General features: G+C 35.0%; 1 protein-coding gene across 1 annotated transcript in view; it reads left to right on the forward strand.

The window, feature by feature from the left end:
* ANO2 (anoctamin 2) overlaps window positions 1–12,983 on the forward strand; it is a 200,244-nt gene that overhangs the window by 48,162 nt on the left and 139,099 nt on the right. The window contains exons 5-10 of the mRNA XM_075761415.1: window positions 601–752; window positions 1,977–2,031; window positions 2,920–2,968; window positions 6,225–6,280; window positions 6,519–6,560; window positions 12,190–12,254. Coding sequence (XP_075617530.1) covers window positions 601–752; window positions 1,977–2,031; window positions 2,920–2,968; window positions 6,225–6,280; window positions 6,519–6,560; window positions 12,190–12,254 — 419 coding nt within the window. The remainder of the gene's footprint in view (window positions 1–600; window positions 753–1,976; window positions 2,032–2,919; window positions 2,969–6,224; window positions 6,281–6,518; window positions 6,561–12,189; window positions 12,255–12,983) is intronic.

Consider the following 12,983-nt stretch of genomic DNA (forward strand, 5'->3'; position numbering starts at 1 on the left):
TGGTAAGGTTGTCTGTGTTTGAGGAAAAAATACCTTCATATGTCTGGGAAGCTCCCTAGCACTTCACATCAATCTAAATCAGCAAAAGCTAGGTCCTTGGACTTAAAACTGCCACACAGCCATCAGCCTGGCACCCTCACTTTTAATGGCATGTGTTCATGTGCTGTCAGACCATACTAGCAATTATTACCCAGGAATAATATATTCTGCTGGGGCAGTATAATTGGTAGCAGGTAAAGGCCCTTCCTGCTTTGTCTTTTCCCTCTATTCCCAGTTACAAAGTCAAAATAATTACTCTGCCTTTCAGTTATCTCTGTGCAGCACCTAGTTTAGTTAGTAAGGATGTTTCTGGTATTAACAATTCTGCACTGAGTTTACTTCTGACAACATCCTGTGAAGGACAAAAACTTCTTTTTGGAACTGAAACCCTTATGGATTCAGGTGCTTGCTGTTATATGGGAATATATCTTCAGAGAAGGTGCTTATTTTAATTACAGATTTAAACACATGTGTATAGCAAATTCTATCTTTTTTTTTTTTTTTTTATTTTAGTGGATTTTTGGAAGTGACATGCTAATGTACAATATTTTATTTACTCAGATGTATGAAATCACAGAAGAAGGGGGGATACTCAAAACGTTAAATGAAATATGGGGCAAATTGACTGAACCTCTGCAACCCCAGGTGCCACAACAAGAAAATACCAACATGAAAAGCCTGTCTTACCCATTTTCCAGAGAGAAAATATATTTGTGAGTACATTAAATTGTGGTGAGGAATGAAGAAAGCTATAACTTATCATCCTAGTGTTGTCATTTTTTCTACCAGTATTTCAATCAAAATTCAGAAATTCATTGACTATTTCTGGAAATCCTGAGGAAATATCCCAGTTGTCAGATTATTCCTGGATAATATTTCCAACTGATTGAAGCATATGTCTGCATAAAACTAAATTTATCAAAGGCCAGGTAAATAGATCTAAAGTAAATGAACATGCATTGGCACTGAGTTCGGTTTCAGTGGATTAACAGAAATCTAAGTTGCAGTGACTTTCTGCCAGTATTCTACTTCCTTCTGCTGGATAAGGCATGGGAAGCAGTGTAACAAATAAAACATCTATGTTTTTATCTTGACCTGTAAAAATCCTAGCACCAAATTCCTGTTTATTTGGTTAAGGATATTACTGCCTGTTTTGAAAAAAGAAAGAGCTAGTAGAAATCTGATAATATTTTTCCTCTTGATAGATTTATTATAGTAATTAAAACTTGGCTAATAATATGCAGATAACGAATTCTCGACACCTGCCCTTTCACTTCTGCGCCCAGTTTGACATGAAACACTCTTTTTTTTCCTCATGGGTGTCTCCTTGTATTTATGTCTGATAAATAAAATTCAGTAATAAATATAATGGCCCACCACATCATTTATTGTCCTCTCTGACAATTTTAATTAATACTGAATACAAATCAAATTGATTGAGAGGAATAAACTGGTAAGGTGATGATTTTAAGGTTTAAGGGAATGTATAATTCCAGTGGAATGTGTATTTGAAAGCAAGTGAAATATTGACTGGTTAGTCACCTGGAAAAGAGTAATGAACATCTGCATTAGGCTAGTTGAAACCTAATAACATAATCTCAGAATGTTATAGTGTTCAGAGTATGTTATACGGGAAAGATTAAAAGGTCATCTTGTGTAAAGAATAGACAAGCTCTTCTTACCTGAAAGGCATTTTATGTTAGCTAATATTTTTGCATTTTTATGCCCACCATCATTGCAATCCAGGTAGAACTCTGAATGACCAGGTCTTAAATAGCACATATTATGCTGTACTATATTTCAATTATATTTCCTTTAAACATCTGTTTTTCTGACGTGCTGTGGTTTCTAAATGAATTCTAAATCAGAATCTTATATGTTATCTTACTCATTACTACTGAAAACATAACCGATTATTTTTTCTCTCAATGTTTTAGGTATAACATTAAAGACAAAGACACCTTTTTTGACAATGCTACCCGCAGCCGAATAGTAAGTAAACAAAAATAACATATCATTTACTTGTTGTGCTGAATGAGATTTGCTTTAATAGTGAGTGTTGGTGACTGCTTTGCTAATTTCATCAGTTTATGCATTTCTCTGTTCCTGCAAAACACTAAGCACTCATAAGTATGTAAGAAACACCCTTCTGGAACTGCGCAGTGGTCCAGGAGTAGGAGATGCGATGTAGGGAAACACTGCTACTGATTCCTCTCTATTGTTCAAAGTTGTTATTAAGCCCTGCTTCCTAGTCTTTAACTAGATTTTATTCCATAAAAGGACCTCCTCTACAATCCTATAGTAACTTCCTAGCTCCAGAAGTCTTTGGTGAGAAAACTTGTATAACGTTCCTGAGATCCTGCTAGGTCTCCAGCGGCTCGGTGAGGCAAGATTTCTCTTCACATATGTGATGCCAACTCCTCCCTAACATGCTATGTTCATCCATACACACTTGGGTTTCATAGATATAGCATACGTACTGATTACTTTATGCGCATCTTGATGTTATACTTCCAAATGTGAAAGCTAAATGTTTTTTTATAAAGTCAGATTTTGTTGTGATTTTCTTGAGTGTAAAATTCTCATTCTACCTGAAGTCCTTATACTTCATATAGTTTTATAAGGGTGTGATACATCAGGACTTAGCCTACAAATGTTAGGACAGATAATCCACTAGTAAGACTTGCAATAGCATTGTTCAGTGTTAACTAGTGGCCTCAAGTCATACATTTATATATGAGTGAAACATATGATTTAAATGTATGTGCAAATTAACTCTACAGAAGCCTCTTATTCTAAAGTTTTGTTTTACTGCTAGCTCCATGATGAAAATAATGCTAAAAGACAATTTCTGTGTTATATCACTGTTCTTTTCCACAGGTACGTGAAATTCTGAAGCGCACATCTACAAAGGCCAGAAACAGCATGGGTAAGAAGGAGGGAAGATAATTATATATGTTGTTTTAAAAGGAATTGTTTAGGTATCTCACAGAATATTTATTTTTTTAGCAGAACACTAAAGTATGCTGGCACATTTCCACAAAAAATAGAGATTGAAACAAATGTTTTTTCTGAGGAAAAAAATCAGAATTTCTGGTCCATGATTTGGATAGGACTTGGTAATGGGAGCTTGCTTTTCATTTCTACAGGTGCAGGATCTGGCACATAACTTGCATTTCATGAGTTGTTATAAAATTGGATTTGATTATTATATGATCTGCTTTTGAAAATTCAGATGTCAACTACAATATGTTGTATTATTTCTTCCAGGACCAGATTTTTCTTGCCATTTTGATAGAATAATACATCTTTCCAGGTTATTTTTATCACTGCAGTTAAAAATTATTTCCATGCCTAGTGAAATGTACGGTTTAACTATGACTGTTTTGAAGATACTGTGTGATGCTTTTGAGGTAACCCTGAAATATTTGGAGCTTTTGTTTTCCTGAGGTGCAGAACATGTACAAGTGTACTTATTTTCTTTTCTATACTCTTTCATCCATTGTGATTTCATGACACGTATCTCAAAGAAGTAATGGTACTTGTCTGGCATGTTTTCTGAAAGTCCTTCTGTAAGCTTGAGCATTTATGTGCAGATCACAATGTCCCAGGGAAATTTACTTGCAAAGAATAAATGTGCTGTAGCAACAGATTCCTGCTCAGTCTTGGTGTAACTCTGTGTGGTGAAGCTGTAGTAACAGATTTCTTTGGTACAGCAGCTCAAGTGGAAAATAGATTAATTTAGGTTTCCCTGAAATAGAGATAATATTTTTCTTTCAAATTATATGAAAAAAAAACCCCAACCCCAAAATACTTTCTCTTTTTCAACCAAAAATACTTGACTTTGCCCAGAAAAAACATTTAAATTTATGATTATTACACTGTTTCCTTTAAAAAAAAAAAGGAAAGATGGTTGAGAAAATGTCAGGCATTTTTCATTTCTAAAACGTTCAGTTGGTGTCTGGTTTGTTCCTTGTTTGCTCTGTCTTGTCCAATTTTGATCTGCTCAAAGGCTCTGGTGGGGCAGTAGAGAGGAATGCTACCTAATTTTGCTGGATTGCTCTAGCTGGCATCCAGGGAACCCTTCTGGTGACTGGGGACACCATGCCTTCCCTGGGAGCTGTGGAACTTGTGCAAGTAGATGTCTCTAGGGCGCAGGATTTTAGAGATAAGGCAGTGTAACGCGTATACAAAACAAGAAGCCTGAAGTCCATCAGGGACACCAAGCCTGTTGATGTAAAAGCCAGACCGCAGAGCTGACACTTTCCCAAGGGATCCAGAGAGACTGTGTAGAACCTGTTGAAACTCTTAAAACTTTGTAAGTTGGTGGACTGAGAGAAAGCTTGAAAGAAGCAAGCCATCCTACAAGGACACAGTAGGAAGGGAAAGAGCACTTTACCAATGCTGGTTTTTCTCCCTCTTACTTAAAGTCTTCTCTATTTTAATAGCTTGTTCTGATTCAGAGTGTAATAAAGGCCAGAATTAGAGATCAAAGCACTAGTAGTGATTTTTCAGGCTTTTTTTTTTACTCTAAGATGAAAATACACTGATCCACTTCAAGCTCAGGCCAGCTCAAGATCTCATTTGACATGAAACAAATATTTTAACCCTCCTGTCCTTCCCATCTTTCTGTCCCATAGCCAAAACATGATTATGCATCACATTTGACCTAAATTCACTAATTGTTTGGTTCTTCTGAGTTCCTCCCCCCAAAGTCGTATGCTTCATATGTCGCTAAGGTTTCCCTTCTCACTGGTCTTAAGACTTAAGACGACTCATCATTAGTAGTTTAAAAGATTTCTTTAAGCATCCTTGTTTTATTCTGGTTTTTTTTTTTTTTTTTTTTTTTTTTTTAAAGATTCCATTGCTTATTTTGCACAAGAGGTAGAACAGTGATGTTGGAAGTACTTATAGCAATCTTTGGTTTTCATAAACATATGCTTTATAATGTAATAGGAGGAAAATAACACTTCAAACACATTTGCTTCTTGGTTTTTACATCTGTGTAAGGCTGAATCTGATTCCACTTCTATGACATTATACAAGACAGGCATATTTTCTTCTAGCATAACTCTGGACCATTGTAAACTTTCCAAACATAATGCTTTCAGTAGAGGACTTTGCATGATCCAAACATGAAGATTTCCTGATTCTACTAATGCATGTAGTGGTAAGCGTATTTTTCTTTGTACCAAGGAAGAAATTTATTGGTAATGCCTATCTAGCATCTCTGACCAGAGGGGTTTTCCCCAACATTTCAGAATAATAATTCTGTAATTTGACTATGGAAATTTTTTCATCTCTAAAGACAAGATAGCTGGTTACTTTTTACTGGACATCGAATGCAAATAGGTCTGGAATAAACTTCTAATCTTAACTTTAATTGTCATCTTGTGGAACAATTGTTTTCACCTGCAGAGACTGAAGACAGAATGGCTATGAGTCGTAGGTCTTGAGAGCTAGTAGTGGTCTTGTGTATGTCTATAGATGCTGTAGTCATTAGCTGGGGATTCAGTTGCTAAAGCCCTTGTAGCATGTGGTCACTGTGACAGTGCCATATCCCTGTTATCTTCCTGTACCTTCCACCAGACTTACTGTTTGCAAACTTTATGACTCAGTAGTTTGTCCTGGTGCACCCAGCTTTCCTGCATAACCATGGATTTGGTGAACACAAAGTGATTTAACTCCTGCAAACACAAAAGCATTGTTTTAAATGCGGAAGAATGGCTTTATGTATTGATATGAGGAAGGGTAGAAACCCCAGCACTTGGTTCAGTGACCTGATCTAATATTAGTCAATAGAGAGGAAGGGGTTCTTCAATTGCAAACTTCTGTGAAAGTGTGGGTTTTTCAGTGTTCGGGTGAGTCAGTGGGGGTCCATGGTTCTGATCATTGTCAAGCTTCAAGAAGGACTTCCCAGATGCTGTTCTCCTCAGTCACATACCTCCTTGCTATCAGGATGAGAAAGTGGTCAAAAAAAAAAAAGCACTATATGGAAATGAGCCTTTCTATAAAAACATTTTTTCCATAGTCAGGTACTTCTAGGTTGGTATATATACTCATCTTGACATGATTTTGAATATTTTCCAGTAATACAGATCTTTGTAATGTCATTAAATGAAATCTGTAATAATCTTTTGTTTACCTGTGCCTAGCCTTGACTGTCTTAATTTTTTTTCTTTTAGGTATTGGCACATTAATAGCAAATAATGTTTATGATGCAGCATACCCACTTCATGATGTATGTATATACCATTAAAAATCTAATTCTGTGATGGTATCACTCAATAGTGCATACGTTTATTGCCTGTGACACTGAAAATATATTCTAAGTGTGTGGTTCTTGTATGAAAACTCTTACATAAGTACACTTCAAGTTGTGAGCTAAAGGTAAAGTGAACAATGTAGGAACAACTGAGAATCTCTTACTGAATTTTATCTGGTTTTACATCAGTTATTAAATTATTTTCTTTCCCTAGGGTGAATATGAAGGCCAAAATGATGACATGAATGAAAGAAAGGTAAAATAAATTGAAAAATTAATTTCATATTAGTTTTAATGTGATAAATGTGAATTAGTTTCCTAAATGCTATCATAAAGCATTAGCCAGTGTTCAATTAAGTAAATGTTTTTACAAATGCATGTATTTTTTCCATTACTTATTTTCCTCTATTTCTGCATATAAAAAAATTTTCACAAGACTTTTTATAAAGTCTTCTTAGGAAGTATTTCAGGGAATTTAATTTGATATTTACATCTTGAAATGCTTCAATTTTCCCTCTGCATGCATAGACAAGATTTTTCAACCTGTCAGGAAGCAAAAGTTGTTAAATAACATATATGATTATTTTCTTTCTGTAACCAGATGGTAATATAGAACCATTGTTACTAGAATAAAACATAGTTGTGTTGTTTATTTGATTGTGCATTCAATTAAATTACATGCAATTTCTAAAAATCTGCTTCCAATTATTTTGTAAATAAAAAGTTTCTAGCTATCAAATGACTTTTGAAAATATATCATCCAAGTGTCTGCACAAGAGAAATGACTGCATAATCAAAGACTATGTGAATTCAGACTGTTTTAATACATATGCTTACTATTAGAAATGAGCAAACCCATTTAATTACTATAATGCATTAAGATCCATTCCATATTGTTCTGTAATGTTTGCTCTTTTTTTTCCCCTTATATATGCAAACAATAGGACAGGAAATGAAGAGGGAAAATGAGGGGAGAGAAAGGGGGGGGGGGGAGGGAAGAATGAAGAAAAAGAGAATGTTTGGATGCCTAAAATATATACTATATGAGAAATTAAATTGCATCTATTCCTGGTGACTTGCAAATAATTTCATAAATGTTTTTAACTCTGTGGTATTACATGTTGGTATATGCCATCTTTGCTTGAAGAATAGGTAAGAAAATGCATTAATTTGGCAAAACACAAGAGTTCTCAAGAGTATAATTGTCACAAATGATTAGTATTGGAGCATTTGAAATGAGGACTGAGTTCATAGGTCATACAAATAAATTTGATTTCTGCAATTAGTTAGTAAAAATTTGAAAACATAATCTTCGTAGTTTTTGGTAAATGGTGTTAACATTCAGCCACTAGATGTCTTCATGTGCTGTATACAATTTAATTTAGTATATGAACCTTGGTAAGCAAAAGAGACAAAGTTGGAAAACAAACTATAAAGCAGCTTGTATATTCCTGTCTGTTATTATGAACATTTTGTTCATCAAGAAATTGTCTACTCTGCACTTGCAGAATTTTCTCTGAGTGATAATAGTGATACAGTAATGGACTTTGAAAGTCAGCTACATAGTTTACTGACTTAGAAGGTTAGCAAAATTTTTAGAAAAGAAAGGTAAAGGAACATTAATCAATGGAGGAAGATTGGGTACTGTGGAAAAGAGGGGAAGAGGGCCTAAAAGGACTAGTGTCTGGGAAAATATTCACCCTACTAGTTGGGTTTTGTGCTGCCTTCTTTTTATTCTGCCTATTAGGCTCAGTTATGAAGTGTTAAGTATTAAAAACATAAAAGGTTCTTTCCAGAAATACTTCATTGATTATTCACATATGTCTCTGCTGCCTAGCCATTGAATCTGCTGTAGTATTTCTATGCATAACATCATCTGTTTTCTATCTGAATCTAATAGTCTCAGTGTTTAATTTCCTGAAAAGCCCTGATCAGGTTTAAAGGAAAGGGGGGCATTTTTCAGTTTTATTTTTCTCTGCCCCTTTTTATTTTGTCCATTTTAACTTATCTGCATCTTCCATTTCCATTGTCTAAGCTCAAAGAATGATGAACTTAGCCTGTTTGGGGTATTTATGCCAATAAGGCAGCACAAGTAATTAAGGTTTAGGTACCAGGTCATAATATAAAAGGTTAATCCTTATTAACCCTCTTCAGGATTTCCTTAGAGAAAATTCACTGTGAAACAATACTTTTGTCACATCCTAAGAGAATTAGAATCATAGAATGGTTTAGGTTGGAAGGGATCTCAAAGATCATCTAGTTCCAACCCCCCTGCCATGGGCAGGGACACCCTCCACTAGACCAGGTTGCCCAAAGTCTCATCAGAAATCTGAAGTCTATGAAACGTGCTCTTTTCTTAAGACTGTTGATTGAAGTAAAGGAATTTCCCTGTTTTAGTGTGATTTCTGCTCTAGAAAAAAATCTCATTAAGAAAGCTATTGCACAGCAGCATGATAATAATTTGCCATGAGTATAAACACTAATTTGGTCTTTTTTAAGCTTCTAGCCCACTGGCAACTTGTATCTTTTCATTGCTAGCAATATATTTGGCTTTACAGAAATACAGAAGAGCTTTGTTACCTATCATCTGGGAAATACACTGTTGTCGTATACTGCAGCAACATCCCTAGAATATTAGAAGCAGATTGGAAAGTATTATTATAAACTTTCAAAAAGTACTACTTTTAAGTGAAGCTGATAAAACACAATAAATTATATTACAAAACTCTTCGTAGAATTCCTTTCAATTTAATAAATATCATGAAAGGAAGCACATTCCAGCTTCCAGATTAAGCTTAATCTTTTAAAATTGCAGTATTGAGACTGAGGTTTAGTGTGGGCCACACATGTGAATGGAAAATATTCATGCCATAAACTCACCTTCGGTGCTTTGGAATCAGAATAACCAGTGTGATTCTGTACTCTGACATAATGCCATAGCAACCTGTTCCTGAACTGACTGCAATTTTAGAAAGACCTTTCTTTTTCCTCTTCAAATTCCATTCTGTAGCTATGTTCAAACCAACTTTTAAGTAGTTCTAATAATTTAATGGCTTTAACTTTCTTGTTTTGTGTATTTCAGTGAATGCATTTATTAGTATGATTATTTATGGAAATAAATAGAATTGTAGGTAATGCTGTGGAGCAAGGGGTGATTTTGAATAGGTAACCACAAGCATTCACATGAAAATATCAATATGGCAGCCAGGGCAATCCTCTTCAACTCCTGTTGGAGCCAAAGAAAATCAAACCTAGTGTCATCATTTATTTTCACAAGTGCAAAGCATTTTGCAAGACTGCTCTGTAAGAGCAATAGTCTAAAAGCCAAGACTCCACACTCCTTGAATCTCATTGCTGAATTCCCAATCACTTCAGCAGTGTAGGGTTTACTCCCTGATCTATGAACAGAAAATACTTTATGCTGTATCTTTAATCAGTATGCATTGACATAGCTCTGTTCACTTAAATTGTTGCAAGCCAGTTTCCATATTCAGAACAATAATCCTTTGTCGGGCGCATGTTTGCAGGATCCAGGTATTAATTGCTTACTCGATATTTATTCAGTTCTTTCACATACCATCTGCAGGAGGAGAGGCATTATAAACAGTAGAAAAAACATGATTGGAAAACCTTAAAATATGTCAAGATAACTCTGCAGTTACAGGATCTGAAATTTCTCTGCACTTATTTTAATTGTGCTGTTAACTTCATAACATGGTGTAGTGTGCGGTTAGTTGTCAAAATGGACCACCTGACAGATGCAACTACTGATAAGTGCAAAAAGTATATGTACTTTGCTACTAACATCCTCTCCAGCTCTTGTATACTTACATAACTCCATTGTGCAATAATCTATTATTTGCTGGAAAAAAAGCACCATGCTTAATGAGCATCTATTTTGCAGATAGAACTAAACAGTTTGCAATCTAGTCTGCAACTCAGCTGATGAGTTCCACATATTTCACATTTTGGAAAAAATCTGTATCTTACTGTTTTAAAATTACTGACTTTGACTATCTTTGGAGTTCCTTTTTTTCTGTTAAAGAAAAAAAAAAGTAAGAAAATATTTAATTTAACTCCTCTGCAGAATATCCTCTGTATGTACCCAGTTGTGTATTCATATGCATGTATTTCTTGGTTTGTGTCTTCTTCCCTAGCAGCTTTAAAACTTATTGCCCAATCCCAGCTAAAGTTTACAGAAGAACAGAAGTCTCCAAGGTATTAACTCAGCAATTACATTGCTTCAGACTAACTACAATTTCCATGAGACAGGCGAGGGACTGTCAGTTAGTGCTACAGCAAAGGAGAAACTGAAGTATGAGGTCGTCTCTTGAGTCCAGCAGACATTCCACACAGAAGCTTGTTCTCAAAACACAGTTTCATCACTACTCCAATTTTACTAGGAAGGATGTAGTGCCTTATTTTAAAGGAACTGACCGCACCTCTCATATGCTACTTTTTTTTTTGCCTCCTCTCCACTTCTTTTTTGAAAATAGGGATAAAAGGCTTGACACCTGTCTTTTTTGATGATACAGATTTGTAATCTATAAATAGTGATGTGGTTAATTTAGTTTCATTTATCATCATATTCTTGTTATTTATTATTTTTTGATGCACTCTTTACTTCAAGAAAGAGTTTTCAATAAGCATGTTGTCTTAGACTGTCTACAGTCTCGTCACAGCATAAAACTGTGAAAGGAATATAAACAGGTGGTTCCACAGAAAATTTTACTCTTTTGCACAAGACAGCCCTGATTTTTATTTTCTTAACTTTTATTTTTCTTTTCTAACTTTGTTAGACCCTGCTGATACTTCCTCTGAGCTTCCTTTGGCCTTCTGGAAAGATTCATTTTTAAATGTCCTTTCTGGATTATTAATAAATGCATACAGAGTTATAAAATGTCCCTCTATCTAAGTCTTCTATGAAGTTGTTAATTGCATGGTAATTTCTGTCCAGCAGCTGGCTTTTGTTTCAGAACAGTGTGATGTCTTTCACACCATAATTACCAGTTTCCTTCACAGCCTCTTGTAAAAGAGTGTCAAAGGTTTCTTTTTTCTTATTGAAAGTTCAACAAAGTTGTGTCACATAGATCACAGCAATGAAAGAGGGAACGAGGAAGACCATCCTGAGTCACGTGGCTATTGCAGTTGAGGGTATTGCGGTTAATATACCACAGGTCCTGAAATGTTTCCTTTTATTGCTGACTCTGTTCCCACTGGATTCCTCCAATCATAAGAAGTTTCTGTAGGATCTGCACCTTCCTTTGTGCTGTCTGTAAGCTATGGGTGAATTTGCATTTCCAACAGTAAATGTGAACTTGTGAAGGGGCTTTTATATGGGCTTCACTGGGTACAGTAGCCTCAGGAGCTGAGCAGGAGAGCAGGCTGGTTTTGCCATATTTGTTACCTCTTGGTATGTTTTTACATACCAGTTTACCAGTTTTGAACTCTTACCTCAGTTGACTTCACCTTGGACCTGGAAACACTGGTCAGTACTTATCTATGGTGTGATTCCAGACATTAAATAAATTACATCAGAGACGAATTTCACTCTGTAAGTAGGATTATTTCTAGCATCTTTCAAAAAATTTCCACAAGACTACAGCATCTTTTATTTTTCCTTTTGAGCCTTTCTATTTGGCATCACTATCTAATAAATGTTAGGAGGGGGTAGGTATGTGGAGAAAGATGTGTGTACACCATCCTTGCATTGCTGGCTTGGTTGGAGTCTTCCATAACTCTCTGAAAAAAGTACTTGCAAGTTTGTGTTGAAGTATGCGAAACTGCTATTTTTGGTACATATATTCTCAACTCTTAGAAGACGTTTGTAAAAACAGATGGGAACACTTGCTTCAAATTAATATTCTGCTTTTTTTTTTATTTAGTTGCTGTATCGAGAATGGGCAAGATACGGAGTATTTTACAAGTTTCAGCCTGTTGACCTCATAAGGTAATATGGACTTGCATGAAACACTAAGGGACTTGGTTCTTAGCTGATGCAGAAAAATTACTGCTTTTCTGTAGCTCTGATGATAGTTTACTGTAACAAAAATAATACACTAAATAATAATGTACCTTTGGTTTTATATAGTGCTTATTCCTGGAAGAATGTCATACTTCAGATCCTTTAAAACAAAAGCATTAATTCTTTCAAAAAAGGAATTTCCATTTACACTGATGACTTTTTATTGGAGAGTACGGTCACAAAGTCTGGTGAATAATCAGAAGCTGGTGTTCACATCATAAATCAAGGTGGAAGTGTATGACAGTTTGGAAATTGATTTGATTTTTTTACTCCTGGTTTTACAACTTTTATTCATCTGAACACATCCATATGTGTTCCCAGTGTTTTTTTGTATATTTTGAATTTTGACATACAAACATAGAAGAAGTTGCATTTAAAATAAGACAAAACAAAACAGCTATGCTTTTTAAGGAATTTCCACAATATGTCTACAAGAAAGCCAAACCAAACAAAAACAATTTTTGTTGTATACTATAGACACTGAATAAAGAAAAGGAAATGTCTGTGAAACTGCTGACTTGAAATATTCTTACATAAGATATCTGTCTAGGAAGAAATGAACTGTAATACTAACAAACAAACAATAGGAAAAAAAATCTGTAGCTGGTTAATTTGTATACATAATAAAGACAACATTTGTTAGCATTTATCGTC

This window comes from Balearica regulorum, chromosome 1 (genome assembly GCF_011004875.1).
Source record: "Balearica regulorum gibbericeps isolate bBalReg1 chromosome 1, bBalReg1.pri, whole genome shotgun sequence".
In the NCBI taxonomy this organism is placed as follows: Eukaryota; Metazoa; Chordata; class Aves; order Gruiformes; family Gruidae; genus Balearica; species Balearica regulorum.